The sequence below is a fragment of the Ostrea edulis genome, chromosome 4 (assembly GCF_947568905.1).
Source record: "Ostrea edulis chromosome 4, xbOstEdul1.1, whole genome shotgun sequence".
Taxonomy (NCBI): Eukaryota; Metazoa; Mollusca; class Bivalvia; order Ostreida; family Ostreidae; genus Ostrea; species Ostrea edulis.
Genome location: NC_079167.1, coordinates 74161494 through 74188796, shown reverse-complemented (window position 1 = coordinate 74188796; position 27303 = coordinate 74161494). Strand labels below are relative to the sequence as shown.

Sequence of the window (27303 nt, the reverse complement as noted above, 5' to 3'; positions counted from 1 at the left end):
GATCTTATCTTTTACTCAACTTTTAAAAAACGACATCACCGGTGGGTATCCGACGGTGGGTATCACTATACAAGTAGGAGCTATCTATTCAGTGGCGTAGCTTCCATTGAGGCAACCGAGGCAGCTGCCTCGGTAAAAAACCCACCTTTTACGTTGTTAAAATGTCGATAGCTTCTGGGGGGCGCAGCCCCCCAGACCCCCTGCCTCGGTAATATTCGAACCCAAGCTACGCCTATGCTATATGGTCTTCATTGTTAGATGATTTGTCTTGATTTCTTACAGAATAATTCTTAACTAAATGTTGATATAGATATAGGAGTAATCTGGATAGGGGTTTAAAATAGTTCTAGAAAACTCCCCTATAAAATTGTTATGCATTAAAAACATTCTAAATATGCATTTCTAAGAATTAGGTCAAGACAAACACAAAAGCAAATATTGTTAGGAAACACGAGAAAATTGACTTGTACTTACATGTACGAGGTCTTTTCTTGTAATTACGAGATAATTTGTCTGGTATGTTTACTTTATATACTAGCGGGGAAAAAAGAAACGCAAGTTTGGTTTTTGTACTACAACTTTTTAGACGCGTGGACGAAATTTAATTCTCACGGAGGCCCTTACTCATCCCTCAAAGGTCAATAAACACCTTGATGGTGTCAATGTTAAGGAGACTACGAGCAGCGATTGACGCCAGGGCAGGACACAGGGGCTCGGTTGTCAGATATTGAAGTTTTGTGTTATTTCTTCTTGAATAATCTACCATCTAAACCCGCTCTTTTTGTCGTTTTAAAAAAGGTATATCATATTGACATATGTACGTACTTTTTTTTTAATGTACATATGATATACCTTTTTTAAAACGACAAAAAGAGCGGTTTTTGGTGGTTGATTTTATTTATATATTATTCAAGAACAAATGATACAAAACTTCAATATCTGACAACCGAGCCCCTCATTGTGGGGGTGGACACACACACGCTAAGTACTGGTTTTGGATCGGGAACCGGCGTAGGTGCCCGGGTTTTTACGCTTATCCATGCAAATTATACCGTCCGTGATAGGACAACAAAAATCATCAAAATATATGTGTATATGTATTCAGTAATGATGAAATAATTGAGAAACCCCAAAAAATGAACTAATCATCAATGAACCATGTAAAATAATAACTATCGAAAATAAACTTGCATTTCTTTTTTCCGATAGTATGTACAAACTATTTTATATTGACCAACGAAGGGTCCCGGAAGGCATTTTGACTTACACGAGTATAGTTTAAACATTGGCTCAGAACAAATTCAGTATGAAATTGTCATAATGCACAGTAAAACCACAACAGGATTTTGAATTGTAGTAAACAATTAGTGCACCACCGATTACACCCACAGGCGCCTGAAGTGTGGATAGCTTGTAAACGTCTTGTGAACAACAACAGGCACCTGAAGTGTGGATAGCTTGTATAGATCTTATGTACAACCACAGGCACTTGAAGTGTGGATAGCTTGTATAAATCTTATGTACAACCACAGGCTTCTGAAGTGTGGACAGCTTGTATAAATCTTATGTACAACCACAGGCTTCTGAAGTGTGGACAGCATGTATAAATCTTATGTACAACCACAGGCACCTGCAGTGTGGACAGCTTATATAAATCTTATGTACAACCACAGGCGCCTGAAGTGCGGATAGCTTGAATTGTATAGATCTTATGTACAACCACAGACGCCTGAAGTGTGGACAGCTTATATAAATCTTATGTACAACCACAGGCACCTGAAGTGTGGATAGCTTGTATAGATCTTATGTACAACCACAACTTCCCAGAAAGGGGAGATATTTAGTGTGAATTCGTCTTCCACTCCTCATACTAAGTTTGTCCGGGCAATAACTTTTTAGCCGAGTTGCAACGAAGTTGAACTCGGCTATTGGTTTGGTGATGCAGGCGGGTTGGCGGTAATCTCAGCGAGATTCGTCGAGACTGGATATTTGGACTGACGCCTCTTCCGGAAGAGGCGTCAGTCCAAATATCCAGCCTCGACGAATCTCACTGAGATTAGGTTGGCGGGGCGGTTGGGCGTCAACAATTGGTTTCCGGATGATAACTCGAAAAGTTTACAATTTAATCAAATGAAACTTTGATATATTGTTGGGTACCAGGTAAGGAAGACCCCTATTAATTTTGGAGAAAAAAAATGGTCAAAGATCAAGGTCACAGTGACCGAAAATAGAATGAAAATTTCAGAAAAATTTGGTTTCCGGATGATAACTCAGAAAGTTTAAATCCGAATCAAATGATACTTAAAGATATTGTTATGTACCAGGTAAGGAAGACCCCTATTAATTTTGGAGAAAATAGGTCAAAGGTCAAGGTCACAGTGACCGAAAATAGATTTAAAATTAAAAAAAAAATTGGTTTCAGGAGGATAACTCGAAATGTTTTAATTTGAATCAAATGAAACTTGGATATATTGTTGGATACCAGCAAAGCAAGGCCCTGTTGATTTTGGAGATCAAAGGTCAAGGTCACAGTGACCGAAAATAGATTGAAAACTTTAGACAAATATGGTTTCTAGACAGTAACTCGAAAAGGTTAAAACTGAAGTTCTTCACAATTATAAATATGCCACATCATTCCTGACTTTACAATGTATCCCATGCAACTCGGATCATGCACCCCTGGGTGCATATATTGATTTTATTTGTCTTTTGACATAGATCTTTGGTATGTGGAGACTATGAAGAGAAAATTCACGATTGTCTAATATGATCTCTTGTCATAGATATTGATGATCTGTTAAATTTGTTATAACAAATTAATAATTTGTTATAACAAATTAATAATTAATAATTTGTTTTAACAGATTAATAATTTGTTATATCAAATTGATAATTTGTTAAAACAAATTAGTAATGTGTTATAACAGATTAGTAATTTGTTATATAACAAATTAGTAATTTGTTATAACAGATTATTAATCTGTTATAACAAATTAATAATCTGTTATAACAAATTACTAATGTGTTATAACAAACTTTGATAATTTGTTAATATAAAAGTAGTAATTTGTTAAAAATTTGTTGTAACAAATTACTAATCTAAAATAACAAATTAATAACAAATTAATAATTTATTAAAACAGATTTGTAATTTGTTATAAGAAATTAATAATTTGTTAAAACAGATTATAGTAATTTGTTATAACAAATTAGTAATTTGTTATAACAATTTAGTAATTTGTTAACAATTTGTTATAACAAATTACTAATCTAAAATAACAAATTAATAACAAATTATTAATTTGTTAAAACAAATTGATAATTTGTTACAACAAATTAATAATTTGTTAAAACAGATTAGTAATTTGTTATAACAAATTAGTAATTTGTTATAACAAATCCAGTGGCGGATTTTAGGGGGGACGCAGGCCGGCGCCCCCCCCCCCCCCCCTAAAATTTTCAAACTTAAGGTAAATCGTGGTATCTTGTTTAGAAAAATGTACTAAACAATGTAAGAAGCAATAATTTCTTCCACTCCCGAAGAAATAAATGACAAAATCTATTGATTTCTTGAATTACTTTATTAGGAGAACTTAATTTTTTCCAAAACCCCTTAAAATTTGCGTCATTTAATTTCACCTCATAAAAAATGATAAAAAAATAGTACAAAAGACTAAATAGCAGATATATTTCAAGCTCTATAAAATCTGTAAAATCCAGGAGCTTTCGGGGGCTTCGCCCCCTGGGCCCCCACCAAGGCTTCGCCCCCAGACGCCCTGCCTTATAAAGTGGCGCCCCCCGTAACCGCAATTCCTGGATCCGCGCCTGAAATCAAGAATCTGTAATAACAAATTATTAATTTGTTATAACAAACTAAAAAAGATAATGCTGCGGCCCTAATATGCTTTCGTACGTATGTGTATGCTTCCGTACATTTCAATGATGAGAATTACGTACCAAGTTCATGTTGTACATAATAATAAATTTACTTACAGATAATGTTTTCAAAAATAAATTCTCCAAGCAAGCACATAACTTTTTTGTTATCATCATTAAAAATCCCCATTAGTTTATCAGCAGCATGGTGTTAAGTTCAAATACATTTTTGATAGAGTTTACGTTGATGGTGTAATATTTTCATTGTTATATTTTTGAGAAACCAGTAAAAAAAAAAAAAATGAACCCCTGTCGTATTGCATTGAGGGCATGATTAGGATGAAAGTTCTGTGTATTTATATATAAGTTAACTATACTGTATATACTAATTAATATGGCAGAGAGAGAGAGAGAGAGAGAGAGAGAGAGAGATGTAATTTTATCGCGGAGGGGTCCTGTGCCCGGCATCTTATCGTACGCCAAGGGGGAGGGGGCGAGGGTCCAGCTCGGAAGATGATCTCTCTATGGGCTTATTTCTGATCCGCGCCATTAACTTTCGAGTTGGCGGGAACACACTACAGGATTTAGTGTAAAAATAGGTTGTTTGTGTGCATTTGCATCCGCGGTGAGCCACCATCAGTCATCAAAGGCACACGGTACACAGGGACACAAGTCTTGTTCTATCGTTCTATGAAGATTTCTTAACACCCAGTTGATTACAAGATCATGCAAAGAGAAACGGGTGAGTTATGGGCAGTTGTTGAAAGTTCTATATGGAGCTAGCTGTCAGGATCATGGAGATCTGAATGTTTGTTGATATTGAAGCTGTGTATATTTTTGTTGCCTATTTGTTTCTCAGCACCAAAGTAATTCAGTTTTAACCTCGTGGCATATCTGTGTTTCCAAACCAACCCTATAGATCTGCACAGGAACCGGTAAATTTGTCTGTGATAATAGCCCCCCCTACTATTATGATTACAGATAAAATTGATCCATGCTGTTTGAATCCTGTTCCAATGGATTTAATTTCTCGATGAAAGCAGTGACATTTCAACTTAAAAACGCAAATGTAAATAATATGGCACACCATATATTTTATGTTCCTCTTTAAAAGATCTTGCATAATCTATGAGATATCTTCTATTTTTAATAATACAATTCACAGTTTATAAGATATCTCATGAAATATATAAGATATCTTATAAACTATACAAGATGTCTCATAAATGTTATAAGATATCTTTTATATTGAGCAAGATATCTTGTACCATAAAGTTTATGAGATATCTTATTTGAGGAATCTTATAAATTTATTTTTAAGACAGCTTACAAAACATCTAGTAGATAGCTATGGTACACTGTTTTTACATTAATTCCTCTTTAAAGATATCTCATAGATTTTAGAGGATATCTTATAAAAGTTGTAAGATATCATCTAAAGTTTATGAGATATCTTAAACCCTTTATAAGATATCTAATAAAAGATATGAAATATCTTTTTTTTTTTATCAGATATCTTATATTTCATAAACTTTAAAAGATAACTTAAAAATTACATATTTTATAAGATGCCTTATAAATTTATTTTTTGTAAGATGTATAAACTTTAGAAGATATCTTATAACTTTAATAACATATCATAACTTTTATAAGATATCTTATAAAAGAAAGTTTATAAGATATCTCATATGTTTTAAAAGATATCTCATTAATTTTAAATTATATGAGATATCTTATAAAGTATATGAGATATCTCATAAACACTTTTATATTGAATATTGTTTTATGTCCTTCGCGAGAATATTTAACTCATATGGAGACGTCACCACTGCCGGTGAAGGGGTGCAAAATGTAGTCCTATGCTCAGCGCTTATGGCCATTGAGCAGGGAGGGATCTTTATCTTACCACACCTGCTGCGATATGGGACCTCGGTTTTTGCGGTCTCATCCGAAAGACCGCCCATTTAGTCGCCTCTTACGACAAGCAAGGGATACTGAAGACCCATTCTAACCCGGATCCCCACGGGATCACTCTTTTATAAGATTTCTTATAAAAGTTATAAGATGTCTTATAAAGTTTATGAGGTATTTTATAAAACTTCATTTATGAGATATCTTATAAAATGTCTTATAAAGTTTTTGAGATATTTTATATAGTTTATAAGATATCTTATATATTTTATGAGATATCTTATAGAATGTAAATTATATGCGATATCTTATAAAATTTATTAGATATCATATTAAAAATAGAAGATTTCTCTTAAATTATTGAAGATATCTTTATAGAGGAATAAATATAGATATGGTTGCCATAGATATCTGACATTATATGTACATATATGTTTTATAAGATATCTCATAAACTTAATAAAATATCTTATATATTTCATAAGATATCTCATGAATAAATTATTGTAAGATATCTCAAAAACTTTATAAGATATCATAATTTTTATAAGATATCTTATAAAAGAAAGTTTATCAGATATCTCATATTCTATAAGATATCTCATATAATTTGCAGTTTATAAAATGTCTCATAAAATATATAAGATATTTTATAAACTTTATAAGATATATCACAAACTTTATGATATCTTGTATATTAAACAAGATATCTCAATTTTTATAATATATCTTATGAAATATCTAATAAACTTCCTTTATAACATATCTTATAAAAGTTATAAGATATCTCATAAAGTTTATGAGGTCTTATATAAAATATGTTAAAAAGATATCTTATATTCTATACTCATATATATTTTATTAGTAATGAGATATCTTATAAAGAAAAAATATATAAGATATTTCATCTTTTACAAGATATCTTATAAAGGATATATTAAAGATATCTCATAAACTTTAGAAAATATCTTATAACTTTGATAAGATATCTTAAAAAAATTATGAGATATCTCTATAGGGGAATAAATGTAAAAACAGCATGCCATAAAATAAGGAATAATTGTTTTGTTCATATTATGGGTGTTAAAAATAACAGAAACAAGCCATCATTAATTTTAAATACATATTCCATAATAAACTAGCTCGAGGAGGAGTGGGGGGGGGGGGGGGGGGGGGGACTTTATTATACTTGGTTTATACCCCAGGGAGCTACATTTCTGCAGCCACACAATACTTTGATTAAACATATATACTAAACGAATCAAAAGAATTAGTCACTGTTGGGTTGAGAAGAAAATTTTGTCTCGACAGAAAACCTCATTTCAGGATCTCCGCAATAAAAACCATATTTAAAGCATGACACAGCATTTATTGCACAAAACATAATTAAGATTCATTCTTGTATTTTACTCAAGAAAACAACTCCTAGGAAAGCCTGTGTTGGATAATGACATCTTATTTAGGAAAACACTGTTTAATATAGTATAAACAGATGACATGGGTATGTTTCAAGTATTTCATGATTGCTTTTAAAAATTGATTTAAAAAAAAAAATCATTGATGTACTCAATGTCATGCATCTATAAAACTGTTCTAAATTTCTTTACATTTGTATTCTTAATATTAGATAAATGTCATTATAATTTGTATATTTCTACGCAGTTAACTGTAAGTAAATAGACTGTAACTAAATAGACTCTTACATTATGTACATAAATCGGATTTGTTGATTTTAATGTTCTTAATAAATCATCTTAACATTAAAAAAAAAAAATCCCTTATAATGCTGACCTTTTTATTTGATAAATATGAGATACTGCATAATAGTTTAAGTGGGAAAAATGTCAGATAGGAAAATTGATGATGATATCTCTCTAAATGTAATCCATCTGTTGCAGTGATAATCAATGTGAGATGATTTAACCTGGCTTGAAGTTTCCGTGAGTTTACCTGCATGTTCTTCAGCGCACATGGTCGGCTATGCATGACAACCCACAATCTGTAGATTTATTGTGTCCTTATTCTGCTGTAAACAAACTTGTAATGAAATCGTAGTGATACAAAGATGTCGAAGGGACGTTTAGACCACTCTATATCAGGTATGTCCAGGTGAAAGGATTGTCCTAACACAATTTAGAGTTTAAACTGAAAGTAAAAAAAATGTCTCTTAGCAAGTTATAAACACTGCCTTTGATAATTTGTCAATTTACAAATGTAATTATGTTGAAAAATGAAATGTGATCTGCATAATTTTAGGAACTTTATATGGGTGTGTCATTAAAAGTTCCTGAGATTTGTAGAGAAACTGCCTATCTGTGCAAACATTGGGTTTTGATGGTGTTATGCCTTCAGGCAGAAAACTAATCCAGTGTTGGGCAATAAGTTTCCGCTGGTTTTTATTGCAGAATTTCATAAATTTTTAGTGAAATAATGCTTGCTGCATCAGCTCCTGTGATAGTTATTTGTGGAGTTTGAAATTTATGTTTGTAACAACTGCATGGCTTCAAACCACCCAATGTTTTGATGTTGTTTTGATCTGATATGGCAGGATTTCTTAGTCTATATTTAAACTCTGTCTCATGGATTTTAATTCCCATAAATAGTTCAGGAACCGAAACAACTTAATCATCATTCAAATATCTTTGTATACCTGTATATGTATAATGCAGATATATTTTTATCACTGTGACTACTACAAGGTTTTGTGGGACTTGAGATGTGATATATTTCTAGGACGGCATTTACATACATGTACTATAATTAGTTTTCTTTTAAAAGGTCAAAACACACCTGAGCATGTTTTTATTCATTTATTAAGAGCTAATTTTTTATATTTGTTAAGGAGGTCATTGCTTTATGTTTTATTATATATCTTCTGAATTGGTTTTATTCATGACCCGTGGTTTACCTGGTTATTTTCTGACCCATCATTTACCTGCAGTCTGCTATGTTACTGAGGGGACAGGAAGGGACAGGAATAAAGATTAAACACCACTGTAATTCATCAGACATTTAATGACAATTGTTGCTACAAAAAAAAACTCTTTTCAAAATTGATGAAAATGAAAACTGAATTTATGCTTTTATAAGTAAAATGAATACAATTTCCCATATGGAATGTAATTTATTCCTATGATTTCTCAATGAAGTACAAAACAATGGAGAAAATTTGTTATTTCGAGTTATATAGGGAGGGATGATATATATATTTCAACTTTTGAACATGATAGAAAATTTACAAACCCCGTATTTTTTAGGAATTTGTACTTGTTACAATGAAACTAAGCCAGAAAATGTAATTCAACTTGTGCATCTTTTTTTGTGTTTATATCGAGTGTTCTTTATGGAGATTTTTATAAAGGAGTTGTAAATCCCAGCTAGATCATTTGCAAGTTGTTTTTTTTTTTTTTTAGAATTAAACCATTCATCTCTCTTTTAGTGAACATTCCACCATTACCAAAGACAAAAGACCAGTTAAAGGAAAAGAACAGGAAGTTACGTAAGGAATTGGATGACCTCCGACGTATTTACAAAGATAATGTATACAAAGTGATAGAGAACCTGAAGAGACATTACAATGAGACAAAACATGACCTCACGCCCAGCTACGACAAACTGAAACATCTCATTAAGTATGCGACCAGCGAGGAGGTTTTAGAGCAGTGCCGGGTCCCCGATCACAAGCACTCCGTACAGAACAAGGGCATTGATCACTGTAAGAATTAAGTGTTATACAAGCCTATATCTTGTGTGTGTTGTCTTCATTGTATTACAGACTACAAGGTGCTGTATTATTTGTAAAACAAGATTTTAAAATTTTGGAATACAAGGATAAGATATGTTACTTCACAGGAAATGGGGTTGGAAACTCAATGAAATTATGAGCCAGTCATAGGGCTGGCTACACTCAAAAGTTGCCAGTCACAGGGCTGGCTACACTCAAAAGTTGCCAGTCACAGGGCTTGCTACACTCAAAAGTTGCCAGTCACAGGGCTGGCTACACTCAAAAGTTGTCAGTCACAGGGCTGGCTACACTCAAAGTTGCCAGTCACGAGGCTGGCTATTCTCAAAAGTTGCTAGTCCTGTTCAAAATTTGTCCATCCTGATTTTCAGTTTTGTGATGTTTATTATTCAACACAATGAATTTACTAATAAAGCTTAGTTTTTGTTGTACACTGTTAAAATTAGCCCGACTGACAGGTTATCGTGTGAAATTTCGTGTCTCGCCGCCTATCTGTGAAGTAGACCGTCTCAGATGGGTGGGTGGGCTGTAATTTTCAACCCTGCAGTAGAACAGTTTTATGATTTCCCTTATAATATAGTGAGTACCACTAATCTGAAGGCTTAGATTAACTTTTATGATAAAAGTCTGTCTGTTGTGTGTTAACTTTTCACATGTCTGACTTCTCCATAACTACTGCATTAGTTTCTGCCAATGTTGGCACAAAGAGTCCATGGTCCAAGAAAAACAAATTTGGTTTAAATAGAGAGTCTTGTCCTTTTCTAGTAGTAGTAGAAGATGCTACCATAAATAGGATGGGAATAATTGTAAAACTGTGAAGTCAAGAATTGACGTTTGCTTCTATAGAACTTTTCCATTATAGGAGTTATAGAAATAGTTTTATATAAGATTGCTGTGCAAGGTCACTTTAGTAGGACTCATATTTTAAAGCTTTGGTGGTAAAGCAGAGTGTTAATTTATGGTTGTGCTGATATATGAAAGCCTCCATTGGTCCATTATCAAATATTGAACAAGCGCTAATTCATGTTTATGCCAAATAGTGCATCAGATCCAGTTGTGCTTAATTTAACATGAGCTACAATAAGCACATGTACAGGGTAGGGAAAAAATCGTGAAAATCTTCTGGGCTGGAGGTTATAAAACTTTTTTGAGCACATTCTCGTACTCAGACTCAAACTATGTTCTCTAAATCGTACTCATACTCAAAAGTGAAGGTTATAAAACTTTTATAAAATCATTCTCGCACTCAAATGGAGTACATGCTCAAGATTTTTCGAGTATGTTTCGAAACTTGCTCAGAGTTATACCCAAAACAAAAATGCCTGAGTTTGAGTACGAGTACGATAAAAGTTGTATAACCTTCAGGCCTGATGAAGAACAGAGTGGATACGTGCAGTTTAACTAATTAAAATAATACTCAAGCATCTTCCATTAGTGCAGATTTAATTTTGTTCAAATGTACACTTCTGGGGCAAAGGAAGGGACACATTATAGGTGCTTTATAGACATTCTTTAATATCATCTGATCAGAAAAACGCACTTTAATTTCAAGCATCTATAGCTAGGTTCTATATTTTATATTTGTTGGGAGTTATGACAACATGAAACAAAGTGGACAGAATAGAGATCTACAGATTTCTTGAGGAAATCTTTTGAATATTTCCAATAACAATATACATTGTACATGTAGTAAATTTTAGGTGTGTTTTTTTAGTATGTAAGGATCCTGAGACATGCAGTGTATGTAGTTGTGCATTATCAGGCCTTGGCTGATTGCAATTCTGGATCACATCCCTCTATAACCAAGCTTTGTAGCTGTGGGTCTGTTGCTAATGTAGCGGTCAGCCGTATTCGATCGCCGGTGGCCAGTTAGCTCAGTTGGTAGAGCACCTAACTAGAGAATCAGGGGGCCTGGGTTTGAATCCCGGTCTGGTTCGTTGCATTTTCTCCCTTCCTGTTACATTTGGTGCCGTAGACCAGCCCCTGGAACTGACAGGTGAAAATGCCTGCCAGGGGATAAAGATCCTGGGTTGATGTCTTCAGGTGTGAAGACATTTAAGGAGGGAGGAATGTAACGGTCAGCCGTATTCAATCGCCAGTGGCCAGTTAGCTCAGTTGGTAGAGCATCTGATTAGAGATTCAGGGGGCCCGGGTTCGAATTCCGATCTGGTGCGTTGCATTTTCTTCCTTCCTGTTACACTTGTTTCATAGTTCACGGACCTGTAGAATAGAATGGCTGTAGTATATTGGGACGATAGCTGTTGTAGAGAAATGTTGGAGTATATCTAAGGTAATACTACTGATGAGTATTTGTACTTGTAGCTTTTAACCACAACTCCAGTGCCTGTGTAGAGCTACATGTGAAAGATGCTGTGGCTTCTCGATATGACCATCGCAAAGGAGCTGCAGGATTTCTTCAGTCATGTAGAGAATTTGCAGGGCACGGGGAGAGTCAGGCAGTTCAGCAGAGGAGGAGAGGTGAGGTCAAAATATCACTATTGTGATGTCATTAAATCTGTAGAACATCAGGAGAGAGGTCAAAATGTCATTATTGTGATGTCAGTAAATCTGTAGGACATCAGGGGAGAGGTCAAAATGTCAATATTGTGATGTCAGTAAATGTGTAGAACATCAGGAAAGAGGTCAAAATGTCACTATTTTGATGTCAGTAAATCTGTAGAACATCAGGAGAGAGGTCAAAATGTCACTATTTTGATGTCAGTAAATCTGTAGAACATCAGGAGAGAGGTCAAAATGTCACTATTTTGATATCAATAAATCTGTAGAACATCAGGAGAGAGGTCAAAAGGTCACTATTGTGATGTCAGTAAATCTGTAGAACATCAGGAAAGAGGTCAAAAGGTCACTATTGTGATGTCAGTAAATCTGTAGAACATCAGGGTAGAGGTCAAAATGTCACGTGTGATGTCAGTAAATCTGTAGAACATCAGGAGAGAGATCAAAATGTCATTTTTGTGATGTCAGTAAATCTGTAGAACATCGGGGTAGAGGTCAAAAGGTCACTATTGTGATGTCAGTAAATCTGTATAAAAGAGGAGGAACGGGTCAAATTGACTTGCTCACATTAGCTTCTAATTATGTTCACTGTCATTACTCATAGGCAATCATATATGCACAAGGATTTCGTTTGCAATCTTTGATGATAAATTCAAGTCTTATTTTCTTCTCTCGTCAATGAACACTGACAGATGAATAAAAATAATATTCATCTGAAAAATTGCTGGAGACTTATGCTGATGTACATGTATTATGGTATGCATATTCTGTTTACAATTCGTACCCCTATCAATCATTTACATCTCATCATGTAACTCCCGTCAATCATTTACAGAGGTGACAGATATGCACAAAGCCGAGATCGCGATAGAAAATGAAGAGCTGAAGCACCACATACAATGTTATGACAGCAAGTTTTTACGGGCACACAACAGACTGAGCAAACTCAAACAAGAATACGCAGAATCCAAACAGTACCTGCCACCAAAACGGTACCGCCTGCTGAAGGAGATGATCGAGACAGTGGTAGAGGATAGTAAATTAAAACCTGACTGATCCGCAATCAATGTTTTAGGGAGTGTTTTCTATTGAGTCAATTTCAGTTATAGTCAATTGATGAATGTGCATGTGATGATATTTTTATTTGTGATGAGGGATCATGTATCATTACATTTTATTTCATTTGGTGTCAGTTTTAAACCATTTGATATTATTTTTGAATTTTGAAAGTTTATTGCATGGTAAGTGATTGTGAAAACGATCTTTACTTTGATATAAGTTGGAGATCTAATCAGATTATCTGACATTAAGCTTGGAGAGCTATCAGATTATCTGACATTAAGCTTGGAGATCTATCAGATTATCTGACATTGGTACATATGATATTTCATGGCTAACACATGTGGATTTATCCAGAAATATTAATTAATCTGCTTGAACTCATGTTGAAACATTGCTACAGTAGTCTTTTAGATGAATGTCAGCAGTATTCATAATCAGCTTCCAAGGGCGGGGTACACTCCACATGTGTGCATGTTGAGGCCCCTGGTTAAGGATGTATGCTACATCATCATAATGGCTGACTTCCTTTTAAAACATGAATGAAAATATAAATATCAGCAACATTTGTATATTTCTTTGAAATCTGATTGCCTAGCTGGGTAGCTCAGTCGGTTAACATATCAACTTCTGATCTGTAGATCACGGTATCAAGTCCAGCAAGGGTTTTAAATTTTTGAGAGATTACCTTCCCCAAAAACTGCATTTTTGACTAAATAAAGTATTAAAGGAGTTTTCAATTTCAAAATATTATTGTACATATCCTCCACTTTTCAATCTTGTCCGATTTCTTTGGTGTGGCATTTCTCCTTAATCCAGGATGTAACCTGATGGCATCAAAGCCCTCAAGATAGACCCCTAACACGAGACTTATCATACATGTTCAATACTTTTGTATATTTTGCTACCACTTTATTAATGAAAAGTACAGCCCACTTTAGAGACACAGCCTTGATTTGACATTACATGCAGGAGCATTGAGGCAACTACCATTAAAGTGACCATTGGGAATGATGTTCCTCAGAAAATGCATCTCGTGCAGCTTTACCCAATTAGTGTCCTTTATCTACTAGGTTCAATACCTTGGTGCTATGAATAATATGGGGATTTTTTGATGTTATTAACTGAAAGATAATTCTGTAGTACATGTATACCTTTTCCGACAGGCCATTGATACTTTAAGGTTCAAATTTAAGAATACCTAGAAGTGATGGAGGTGCATATCAACAAAATAAGATAAATCTATAACACTTACCTAGGCCGATATCCATGGTCCATATAGCCCTAACTACTAACTGTAGTCCGTACGAAATCATGATTTTCATTTAATTTGATGTGCCCATCATTTTGTGTAAACTAGAAAATATTCTCTTTCAAGAAACCCTAAATATACAAAGATTGATAAACCTGAAAATGGTGTGACAGTACTTTTGCACAGAGTATGAAATGTATAGTACTCCACAAAATACTAGATTATAATTATTCTGAAATGTGTCCCCTCCAAGATGTTATTCACTTACATTTACAATATACAAGATCTAATAATTTAAGCTATGCCTGAGTAAAATCGCCGTATTCAGATGTAAAATTTGGATCACAAACCTATCATCCAATGCATCCTTTAATCATAGAAGTTTGAGTTTCATATCTGTATTAGCATGCTTCAACTTTATAGAAGATCAACACACACATCTAGATAGTGATGTCAGACAGTAGCTGAACATGCTTACCATCCTTAACAGAAGAAAATACCACACAGGACACAAACATGACAGTTGATGTGATATTGTACTACGTGTACAATGACATGTGTCTGTTCAATGATTTAATTATTTTCAAGCATTTTCCCCAAATCTTTAATATTGAAAATCCAATAGTGATTGCGACCTCATACAGTTGGGGTATTGATGTCTATCTTGAATTCGGCCTTCAGCCCTTGGATAAACTGGTAGTCACCTCCACTTCCCTGCTTACTAATTAAGTTGTAAAAGTCTATTGCATAATGCACTTAAATCTGTAAAATTGTTTCTTTAATAATAATAATGTTTTATTTTATAATTTTATAGATGCAAGATTTTATGTCATACTGTCATTTAATTTATTTTTTATTGTTGCATTCCTCACCGCTACCCTTGTAAAGCGCCTTAGAGTAATTTGTTTTATACAAGGCGCTATGTAGATTTTATTTATTATTATTATTAAACCACATGCATGTCTGTACTGTACAATTGAGAGGGAGAAATGAAATATTTTGCATATCAATTAGAACATATTTAATTGAACTTAAAATAAACAATTGTGATATCAATTTAGTTTATACTTAAACTTTAAAGTACATGTACCAGTCATGAGTTTATATTTTATACGCATCTTTTTTATTTTTATTTTATGTCTGGTTTAATACATACTTTTAGGCCCCATCCAAAATTTAGTAAACCTTGTGCCATGAGCCTGTTAATTTTTGTGATGTATGCTTAGCAGAGTTGAAAAGTACAGCTCTTAAATTTTTGAAGGCTATATTTCAAGGGGGATTCAATTTTCTGTTTCCTGATTACACAAAAATTTGGAGTAAATATGACTATGATATTTGAGAAATCAAAAAATTAAAATCACAATGTGGTTTCTAAACTGTATTTTTAACATGAGCTTTTCTAATGAACTGAGAATAACCATATCCAATAGGGAAAAGGGCATAAGTACATGTATTGTATTGCGTATTTTGTAACTACTCTTGAGTATTTCATAAATACCATTTGAAAAGAGTTAAAGATATTAATATGAGAAAACATGAATGTAATGGAAACTTTGACAGTCGGTTACCAAAGAGTTGCAGGTATGAAGAGATGATTTTAAAGCTTCAAAAGATGACCTTGCCATAGTGCAACACCCCCTCCTTCTGAGTTTAAAATACACAGTGCAAAATTTTGCAACTCAGCTCATTGCAAATTTTAATGCCAATCATTTGTTAATTTTGCTACAGCTGTTGGAATAAAACTGCAAAAACAATTCACCTCTTAACTTGCATTTATTTTGAAATACTTCAAATGACTGAATAATATGAAGAATACATATCAAATGACTGAACAATATGTATTATAATATGAATACATGCAAAATGTATGTTCGTGCAGTGCATGGAGAATGAGACATTAATTTACTGCCGTAGTTGTGGTAATCATTTTTGCGTGTTGAACATCATTACTGAGAAGTCTGTAGTAAAACCGAGCCCCACTTTGGATACATATGTCAGTATCCTGCAAACACAATTCCAGAATTTGTCCCAGAATTCCTTGCATTGCCGCAGGGTGGTGGAAAAACACGCGTACACAGGTCATTAAAATCTCATACTTTATAACAACATCTGACTCGTTGGGGAAGTTTTCTACATACTCCTCGAGAATGTATGGGCTATCCTCTAACAAATTCCCATACTGTGATAGTAGATCTAGGAAAGCTGATCGCCCCCCGCTGTCAGCCAGTCTCTGATGCTTGGAGGCTATTTTTATAACAATGTCCAATCCACCGTCAACTGTATTCAAGTCCAAATTTCTTAGAACCTGAAATATATTGGATAATATGTGTGGTGCATCAGAATCAATCAGTTGTTTCAGTTTACTAAGAACAAGCGGTGCAGTGGTTGAATTGGATTTACATATTACAGTGATTGCTTGTAGAGCGTGGAGCGAAACCTCCTTCGCTGTGTCAGAAGCATGAAGAAATACTTCTCCTAGAATTTCTTTGGCATTGTTTTTTGTAGTAAGATGTGGTAATACGGTTAGTTTGAGTTTTTTCAGGTAAAGTGGATCACTTTCCTTACAGAAGAAAATGACATAATGTGGTAGCAGCTCGGCCTTGATTTCATCCCTGCTAGAATTCAGATAATCCAAGATATGAAACACTAGCTCTGCATTTTCTTGTGGAATGGCCTCCATGATGTTTTTGATGTATCTTTTGAAAACCTGTGGTCGAAGGTGAGGCAGAGATGAGATGAGACTTAGAAATAGCTGTAGACAAGCTGTGGCCACAGCTAAGTGATTACTGACAAGGAATGTGTCCAGGATATTCAGCATGTTGAACAACTCGTCCTGCGTCTTGGGTTTGTACTTTTGCAGAACGTTTAGGATGTAGCACTGACCCCACAAGGTCATGTCCTTGAGGTTGTTTAGAATGTGGTTAGCAATGTTCCTGTTGATTACGATTCCTCCCTCCCTGCTAAGAATCTCCTCCAGAGCCATCACAGAATTCACAACGACAATGGGATCCGAGTCCCTGAGCATGGTGTACAACTGGTTTACAAGTCTTCCGTCATTGTACAAGTCCACGTTCTGCTGGTAGAGCCTCGCACAGCAGCATGCTGCTACTCTCCGGACATAAACACTCTTATCTGTTAGGCCGATGTTAATTCCTCGCAGACAGTACTCTACAAACGACTCGTGATTTAGAGAAGACAAGGTCTTCAGGGCCAGCCCTCTGATAACTGGGTTACTGTCTGAGCATTCCTGCATTAAAGTGTTCACAGCGAGCAGTGATAAATCAGGGTTCTTGTTGGCGTATAAGGCCGTGAAATTGTAAACTGCCTTCTTTGTGGCTAGATCTGGGTGAGCCAAGAGTTTTAACATTCCCGGCAAAAGCTTGGCGCAGTCGGCTCCATTCATCTGCAGCTTCATGACCTACAATGAAAGTGGTCATTTCAGAATTTCAGTACGCTTGGTTTTTATATGAGAAATTAAAAAAAATTGTCAATAACATAAAAAATATATGCAGTGTTATACATAAGGAATTGATGGGAGTAGAGGATTGCTACAATCTAATTAAAATTGGCTGTTTTGAATCCGCTACTGCTTCTCAAGAGAAGCGGTAGCAGATTCAAAATAGCTAATTTTAATTAGATTGGGATTGCCAAAGCTATTCACAGTGTGTAAAGGGTAAATCTCCACAACCTACTAAACTGAAAATCAACACTTCGATGTAATAATTTTGTAATCATATATTTTGAAACTGACTAACTCGTGTATGAAATTATTCAAGTGTAAGTAACTAGTACATTACCCCTAGTATTTGTACAGTGAAGCATCAAGGAATTTATATCGGTTTGTAAAAATTGTTTGAATGAGAAAGCAACATGTATCTTTGAATTGAATACAAACCTTTGATAACACAATTCTACAACTTTCAGAATTTGTGTGAACAGTCAGTGCCCCAAATTGTGCAGCAATCATTTCCAGTTCTGAGGCCATTTGTGATCTTCTGTTCCCTAAAACCCGGGATATGTGTAAATGAGTTAAATTTTTCATAACATCTACATATATATACAACATCTTTTTACATATTTGATGGGAATTTGTGTTAAATTCTGTAAGAAGTAAAATAAATGAAAAATTTATGTAAAAAGTGAAATTTAATGAAAAAATAAATAAATTAGTGTACAGATACACAATAAGAAGCATATTGATTTTAGACTAGTTGTCCGTTTATTTGCCTTGGCTACAACTTTGCTCCTCTTACATGGTATAATTTCAAACTTTACTGTGTTGTTGACCAAGATCTAAAGTTGTGTCAAGAACCTGAATCAAGGTCATGTCAACAAAATCAAGGTCACAAGGCAATGAGATACTAAGGCAATATTTGCATAACTGAAAATATATCAAATATTGAATATTCATAATACAGACAACACCTTTTGGGGGGAAAATTCTTTGGGGTAAACCATCTGGGGGTGAAATCACAGTCTCCAGTGGCAAACCATCTTGGGGTGAAATGTCTTAAGAGGTTAGGGGTAAAATATCTGCACTCCCTTGATGGTATTTTCAGGACACTAGTTCTGGTTTTGTGAGAAGTATGCAGATCATTGCCAAATTGTGCATTTTGACAGCTTATCAATAAACATTGTGTAAATCTTATGAAGAAATTTTTTTTTGCTTGTCTGTTTTATGTCCCATCTAACCATGCTACATTCCTACACATTGATATCTTCCATGTCCCAAAGTAATCATGCTCTCCCCAACATACATTTTCATCTGTTAGTCTAAGGGGCAGGTACCTCCAAGCAAAGGTAGATGGAATCACACAATTGTAACTGGGATTGAGGGAGATAATTTTGTGGCAGTCAAAAGGGTTGAATTGCTTGTTGCCAGATAGCTCAGTAGGTATAGCACCTGACTGGAGATAAAGGGAGCCCAGGTTTGAATCCATGACTGGTCCGTTGAATTTTCTCCCTTCCGCTTAATACATTTGGTGCCTTAGACCAACTCCTGGAACTGACAGGTGAAAATGCCTGCCAGTGGATAAAGATCTCGTAAAAACGCTATTAAATCATCGCACGTATGTAGTTATGAGGCTGTACGACATATCATAAATTATTTCAGCTGTTTTAACCCAAATTATTTGATTTTAAATCGATGTTTACAAATAACTGCGTCACTCTGCCATTTCAAGTGACAGTCACGTGACCAGTTCAAACTTTCAGATCATCGGTGGTCTTATCTGTGTAAAGCTGTGTATTTTGTTATAACAGTACCGTACCATAAGTTTGATAGAAATAAAAATATCAAATACCTCTTAGTAATTTGTTGTTTTACGCTCTTTCAGCCTTAAAACTAGACAGTTGCATATGAGTTAATACATGTTTGGATTCCCCTGACGCGCGTGGGTCTATTTATAGACGTCTATTATGGGATGATTTATATATGTACCCACTATATTTACTTTCTAAATAATATTCGCACTGTTTTCTTTTACATGCAGATGGTTTCAAGCATGTAATTAAGGGAAAGTTAATAACTTTATAAAGTAATTAATCTGCTTTAAAGTAATTATGTACAAAAATAATACATGAACATCGGGTCATACAGCTTTAAGGGGGGAGGAATGTACATGTAGCAGTCCAATGGGTTCGATCACTGATGGCCAGATAGCTCAGCTGGTAGAGCACCTGACTGGAGGTTGATTGGGCGTGGGTTCGAAACCCAGTCTGATCTGTTGCATTTTCTCCCTTCCTGTTACAATCTCAACTGAGCTACACCACAGGGTTTTGACAATCTCAGCAAACTGGTATATACAGTATATATTATATTATATACCAGTTTGCTCAGATTGTAACAAAACCCTGTGAGCTACACTGGGAACATGACAGTAAATATCCAGTATAATGGTTATTCTAATGGGGTTTGGTTTGAGGTTTATTGTAGGCTATCTGGTCCCCCCCCCCTCCAGGGTTGTGCCGCATTCTTCTTCGTGTACATTTGGTACATTTTAATTTAATGCTGAAACTTTCAGTGAACGACTAGGCAATAGCCTTGAATAGGCTTATCAGGTCCAGTCCAAAGACTATTTCTACCTACGTAGCTACTTATAGCTACATAGGTATTTAAACCTACTCCAGGTAGCTATTTTTACCTACTTTCTCCTTTACTTGCATTTCATGGCCGAACACAGGAACGGCGCAATATGGTGTGTACCAAATTTCTTGATTCACTTACACTGACAATGAATACCACAAAAATATTGGACAAAAAATGATTATACTTTCTAACCTTTCAAATTTGCATCAATGACTACTCCCAGTTCCATTTTCAAGGAGCTTAGGATCAAAGCTACGTGATAAGAAGTCTAGAATGTCTTACAAATCTATTAATTTTAAAGTTTACCTTCATGCATTTTTACATGAAAGGTTTTTGGGGCGATTTTTCATGCATTTCCTCTACATTCTCCACCCTCGTAAAGTATTCAAATTGTGCACATGCACAACTAGTCCGAAATATCTGACGTTTTCCTGGTCTTTTTATGATTTGGATATTTACTGTGTCAGGAAAACATCAGAACCAGCACCATTACATAAACTGGAAATTCGCCACCTCCAGCTAGAGGCGGCATTCTCGGGCCGATTTTAAATACTTTGGAGTCGAATTCAATGTTAAACTCTTAATCAATCAATAAAACGATGCTTCTTGTACTTACTAATATCGATTAAAAGAAAATATGACTCCAAAATTCGATAACAGAAGCACACAATACGCCGGTTTCGAGATACGTCCGAGTTATTTCCCTTTGAGAACTCTCGTACATAGTAAGGCACGAAAGAATTTGTTTACACGCGGGAGTGGGACAGATATTCATCACAGCATAAGTGAATGTACTCAGTAAGTTTCTCATACGCTGTTTGATAACCCGAATTCGACTGACACACAAACTAAGTAAGTGATAAGTATTTGGGGAGTAATTAAATACATAGAATTCTTATCCTCTCATGTTATTTCGCTGGTCATAAGTACCATATCCAAGATATTTCTTGCAAATATGACATTGTTTGTATGTTTCCACTTCGGTAAAACATTTCTTTCGATAGCATTTTGTATTTCCCACATTTACATATTTAAAGAGAAGCTGCTTTTAATACATTTCATCGTCTTTCTCGTTGGCTGTATATCCACTCTGTCCCACTTAGGCATTCAAAGTTCCACTAAATGCACCTCCTATACAGAAGAGTTCGTATCTCGAAACTGACGTATTGTAGTCAACCGAATTTTCGCTGTCATTTGAGCGAACGAGTCATATGACTCAAAACAGCTCAACATTTTGTTAAAATGTTTTCATGAGGCTGTTTATGTGATGAAAGAACCCATAAAATCAATATTAGTAAGTACAAGAAGCTTTGTTTTATTGTTTAATTATGTATGGCACGCCAAATTCACAAAAATGAGCTAAACATAGTTTCACAGTTGATAAACTAGGTTTATCGACTGTAAACTATAGTTTACGGACCGTAAACTATAGTTAACGACGTTAATCTATATTTCACATCTGTAAACCCTAGTTAACAGATAATCTATGTTTCACAAGCGTAAACTATAATTAACAATAAAAACAATCATTATATAGCGATTGCAAAACATAGTTTATCTGATAAATATGGTTTCACGATTGTAAACTACGGTTTCAATTGTAAACTACAGTTTAAAAGTCTAAACTATTATTAACGAATGTAAATGATAGTTTACGGTTTGTAAGATATAGTTTATAGTCATTTAATGCGCCGAATTCACAAAAAAGTGATAAACACAGTTTTGTAAGATATAGTTTATAGTCATTTAATGCACCAAATTCACAAAAAAGTGATAAACACAGTTTTGTTTAATATAGTTTATGAGTAAAAATGGCAGTTAGCTATAGTTTACGATCAAAAACTATAATCAACGAATGTTAAACATCGTTTATCTGATAAATACAGTATCACAATTTGTGAAACTAGGATTAACAATTGTGAACTATAGTTAACGAATGTAAATTATAGTTTACAAATGTGAATCTGTATTTATCAGCAAAATCTATTGTTAACGTTTATTTAAAGACAGATAAACTTGGATTAGCATTTGTAAACTAAAGTTTACAACCGTTAAATATAGTTTTACGGATGAAAACTATAGTTAACGAATCGTTAACTATAGTTTACGGTCCGTAAACTATAGTTTACAGTCGATAACCCTAGTTTATCAACTGTGAAACTACGTTTAGCTCATTTCTGTGAATTTGGCGTGCCATAATTATGAGTTTGACACTGAATTTGGCTTTTTAGTATTTAAAATCGACCCGAGAATGCCGCCTCCAGCTGGAGGCGGCGAATTTCCAGTTTACGTAATGGCGCCGGTTCTGACGTTTTCCGGACACGGTAAATATCCAAATCATAAAAAAAGCCAAGAAAACGTCAGACATTTCGGACTAATGCACAACATGATACATAAAACGACTGACCTGTTTTTAAAGATGTGACTTAATTATCATTTATGTATATTTTTAAAGACAGGTAAAAGTAGGTAGAAGTAGCTACTTTAAGTAGGTTTAAATACCTAGGTAGCTATTAATAGAGGGCGAAGCCCTCTCACGGTCCGAAGGGCCGTGAGAGCGGAGCTCTCCCTATAGGTAACACGTATATACATGTTTAAAAGGAAAATACAGGAAAACAATGAAAAATTAAACCATACCTATGGAACTTGAAAATTTTGGTGCTAATGGCGTCGATTCGAATACTATCGCGTGGACATGTATTTCTCCATTTTGAATCTTGTCTACCATAGTTCACGTCGTTCTGAGATGTTACAAAAATTCGTAAAAGCATGTAAACCTTATTTTTTTTAATCATATATAATCACTCCACCATTAACGCCATGTTTGTTGTTGTGGTTCAGACGCTAAGTTTGTAAATCTGCTAAAATACGACGCTGAATATGACGTCACAATGTACTGTTTACATCATTTGCGTTATATTTCCTGCGTTCAATATATTGGCGGATCAAATCATGCTAACTTCGGGTTGTTTTTGTTCTGTTTTGGATATAGATACTAATGCCAAAATTTTTTTGCTTCGCCCTCAAACACGGTCACGCCGTAAAACATATTATTTCCCACGTTCAATATATATAGGCGGATCAAATATCCAAAATTAGGATGCTTTGATACAGCTCCGTACGCGCGTCCTCGTGCTAACTTCGGGTTGTTTTGTCCTGTTTTGGATATAGATACTAATGCCAAAATTTGTTTGCTTCGCCCTCAAACACGGTCACGCCGTAAAACATATTAGCTACGTAGGTAGAAATAGTCTTTGGACTGGACCTGCTTAAATACTATAAGTTATAGCAAATTGGATAAAAAGGGGGGGTGAAACAAATTGAAGTCTACTGAACTAAGTGCCGAACAGGGAAAAAGGTCAAAGCTACTTTAATGAATTATACATCATAACACTAGATCTACCAAAATATAGTAAAAAAAAACTTACTTTTACTTTAGGAGAGTGAAACAGGATGTGGTGATTGAAAGCTAATTTAGGAACCTGTTTTCCGATCATTGGAACTCTTCTGTGTCTGAGGTAGAAAAGTCTTTATTTCCGACAGACGAGGGAGGCACGTGTGAACTGTTTACATTTACAGTTGTGATTTAAAACCTAACCATGGCCGAATTTGTACAACAAAGCATGGAAGAGCTCATTCCAGAGCTTGACCAAATGGAGAGAATAGGACTGTTCGATAAAGAAGAGACAAAGTAAGATTGGGGAGATCTCGGGGTAACTCCCGAGTTCAGTGAATCGCCACTCACTTCAGTGCACAGAAAACCTAAGTTCTGACATTTAAGGCCCAAGAACAAGTTCTGCTGTCTCAGTAATCTGGAGATTTGTCTTGGTTGTGATAATTTGACTGATGGTGTATATAGTACTTGTGTTTACAACACGGGTGCTTGTTTCATAAACTTGGTAAATTATGCTGTTTATTCGATAACATTGTTATTAAATAGCATAACTTACGAAGTCTTTGAAACACGCGGCAGTGGTTTACAAGCATTATTCTCATTAGGGAAGTGAATAGGCATATGCCTGTCCACTCCTTTAAAAAGAATAGTGTGTAAACATCATTCAATATATCTCAACGATGAGCAAGTTCTAAGTTTAGAGTTACAGTTACTTCCCTTGATTGTACATCAGGCATCAGGAGGAAAAAAGGCAACTTTTTCCTTTTTTACACTACCAACTACCTGAACTTCCTGCTAGAGTTTATATGAGTTTGTTTCGCTTTCTTACTAATTTATGGGTTGCCTAAATCCAGGACAACACAGTTGTTGACATGAATTCATATGAAAAAGCTAACTACTATAAAGGATACTGCGGCCAAAATTAAAAACTAGTTTGTTTGCCATTGTGCGACCGACCCATTTTTAACCCCCCGACTGGAAAGTTTTTATTAACATAATTTCGGCCATGTTTTTTATGCCCCCGAGATCGAAGATCGGGGGGCATATTGTTTTTGTCCTGTCTGTCATTTTGTAATTCTGTCATTCTGTCTGAAACTTTAACCTTGCTAATAACTTTTGAACAGTAAGTGATAGAGCTTTGATATTTCACATGAATATTCCTTGTGACTAGACCTTTCCGTGGGTACCAACATTTTGACCCCGTGATCTTGACCTTTGAGTTTGACCTACTTTTTGAAAACTTTAACCTTGCTAATAACTTTTTAACAGTAAGTGATAGAGCTTTGATATTTCACATGAGTATTCCTTGTGACAAGACCTTTCCGTGGGTACCAACATTTTTGACCCCGTGACCTTGGAGTTTGACCTACTTTTTGAAAACTTTAACCTTGCTAATAACTTTTGAACAATAAGTGATAGAGCTTTGATATTTCGCATGAGTATTCCTTGTGACAAGACCTTTCCGTGGGTACCAACATTTTTGACCCCGTGACCTTGACGTTTGACCTACTTTTTGAAAACTTTAACCTTGCAAATACCTTTTGAACAGTAAGAGCTTTGATATTTCACATGAGTATTCCTTGTTACAAGATCTTTCCGTTGGTATTGAACATTTTGACCTTGACATTTGACCTACTTTAAAATTTTTTTTTACATTGCTCATAACTTCTAAATGGTAAATATTAGAGCTTTCATATTGTACATGATCATTTCTTTTGACAAGATCTTTCTACTGGTACCAAGATATTTGCCCTTGTGACCTTGGCCATCTTCGGAATTGGCCATTATCGGGGGCATTTGTGTTTCACAAACACATCTTGTTTCCCCCTCTATTTTCCGACTTCCGTTTCAAATTTCAAGTTCCTCTCTATGTTTGGTTCATCTTCACAAGTCAATGGTTATTGATTCGTTACCTCACACTAACCCTTGACATCCATCATCATTCAAAACATGGGTTTTGAACGGGGGATGACGCAATATTAAACTAAATTTATAGCATCCATTGAGATTCCTCGTTTAAAATGCAAGTTTGGAAAGAGCAAAAACAGAAAGTAAACAATTGTCTTCGTGGGGGTACTTTTCTTAACATCAAGAACATTGTGTGTTGTTTTTATTTTGTAACAAGATAACTAATGAATAGCCCTTGACTTGTGAAGATGCGTTTGGTTTTGTTTTTTAGTTTTGTTCTTTGTGGTGTTTTGTAAATCGCCGTAATTTTAAACGCTCAAATGATCGATTTGGCACATGACATACTGGTAGATTTTTATCTATCCGACGAGGTATCAGTCGATAATTATGGACACAAACAACTACAGTGTCCAATGAAAACATAAATGGGTACACCGAATTTGGAAATGCCTGCAATTTACTAAAATGCCCCCAGAAATTAGTTATCGAAATACCACCTAAAAGTACTGAAATCCCCCTCAAATTTTTCCCCTGTACAATATTTGTTTGAATTGCAAAATATATCAGAATGTTGATTTAATTTAACTTTTTTAAAAGCAATGTATATATATAATGATTAGGAAATAATGGTTGAACACATTCTTCTAAATGAAAGAAAAGTTACCTTCCTTAGATTGACACAAATTCTAATAACAAGACTCTTTTTATGTTATTTTTTTTCTCAGAGGCGGTATTTTACACATTGAATCAATCCCTAATCTTTCAATTTAACTTTAAAAAATTGATTCAAAGAGGAATTTCGTTAGTTCTAATGGACATTTCGGTATTTTTGGAGGCATTTCGGTAATTCGAGGTACGACGGAGCAAGGATTTATGTATCAGAAATCGTTTGACCAACATCATTGAACATGAAATTGTGTTGAGTTTATACAAATAATGTTTTAGTTTAACAACAATGCTACCAAGTTTTAGTTGCATAATACATGCATGTTACATTGGCCATTGAGAGTAAAATCATGACAATTTTCCAAGACTCTAGACAAATTTGAAAAAACAATGGATATATTCAAGACTTGGAAAACAAACACCCACAAAACAAGTAACATATCAGAATAACAAAATGATATATGAGCCCTACACAAACTAGACCATGAAGTTAAAACTGCACTTTTTAGAGAGGTTTCTGACAGTTCTGCAAGTAATTCACTGTAATAGGGTTAATTCATCAAAAGAACACAATATATAAAAACAGAGTTTTGATATTCAAAATATTTTAAGCAAAGAAAAAAAAAAACTACCGACTGACCCAATATTTTTTATGACCCTCGGACTATGGCAAACCAACATTTTTTTAAATGTGGCCTGACAGAAAACGTAGAAAGTGCGTTCGCCCAACATCGGAATAATTGTTTTTTTCTCTGCAAAATGGCTCCCAAGGGATGTAAGTTTTGCTGACTATTGATAATCTATTGAATTCTGTTGAGATTATGGTCTTGAAGGAGAAGACAAATGCATAAGACTTTGGTTTCAAATACTCTTGGTCCAATATCACATAA

At 34.7% G+C, this 27303-nt stretch overlaps 3 protein-coding genes across 8 annotated transcripts in view; 2 read left to right on the top strand and 1 right to left on the bottom strand.

The window, feature by feature from the left end:
• Positions 1–4208: 4208 nt before the first annotated feature.
• LOC125667933 (uncharacterized) lies at positions 4209–16111 on the top strand. Of its 4 annotated transcripts, none has more exons than XM_056163754.1 (5): positions 4326–4618; positions 7686–7886; positions 9227–9502; positions 11852–12007; positions 12882–16111. In XM_056163754.1, exons 2-5 carry the CDS (start codon positions 7853–7855, stop codon positions 13100–13102), a joined length of 687 nt encoding a protein of 228 aa, XP_056019729.1. In that variant the 5' UTR covers positions 4326–4618; positions 7686–7852; the 3' UTR covers positions 13103–16111. The 4 variants fall into 4 exon arrangements, with proteins under 4 accessions (XP_048757582.1, XP_056019729.1, XP_056019730.1 ...); XM_056163755.1 differs by lacking the exon at positions 4326–4618 and adding an exon at positions 7183–7288; XM_048901625.2 differs by lacking the exon at positions 7686–7886 and having other exon boundaries at positions 4209–4618.
• On the bottom strand, positions 16112–23937 carry LOC125667930 (AP-4 complex subunit beta-1-like). 3 transcript variants are annotated; one of them, XM_056163753.1, is made up of 4 exons: positions 23874–23902; positions 19261–19379; positions 18253–18359; positions 16112–17775 (listed from the first exon to the last, which is right to left on the bottom strand). In XM_056163753.1, exons 2-4 carry the CDS (start codon positions 19295–19297, stop codon positions 16255–16257), a joined length of 1665 nt encoding a protein of 554 aa, XP_056019728.1. In that variant the 5' UTR covers positions 19298–19379; positions 23874–23902; the 3' UTR covers positions 16112–16254. The 3 variants fall into 3 exon arrangements, with proteins under 3 accessions (XP_056019728.1, XP_048757575.1, XP_048757573.1); XM_048901618.2 differs by lacking the exon at positions 19261–19379 and having other exon boundaries at positions 23874–23937; XM_048901616.2 differs by lacking the exon at positions 23874–23902 and having other exon boundaries at positions 19261–20061.
• A 9-nt stretch (positions 23938–23946) lies between these two features.
• The window catches only part of LOC125667929 (U3 small nucleolar RNA-associated protein 6 homolog), an 82474-nt gene continuing 79117 nt past the window's right edge, over positions 23947–27303 (top strand). Inside the window, exon 1 of the mRNA XM_048901615.2 lies at positions 23947–24136. Coding sequence (XP_048757572.2) covers positions 24045–24136 — 92 coding nt within the window. The 5' untranslated portion in view covers positions 23947–24044. The remainder of the gene's footprint in view (positions 24137–27303) is intronic.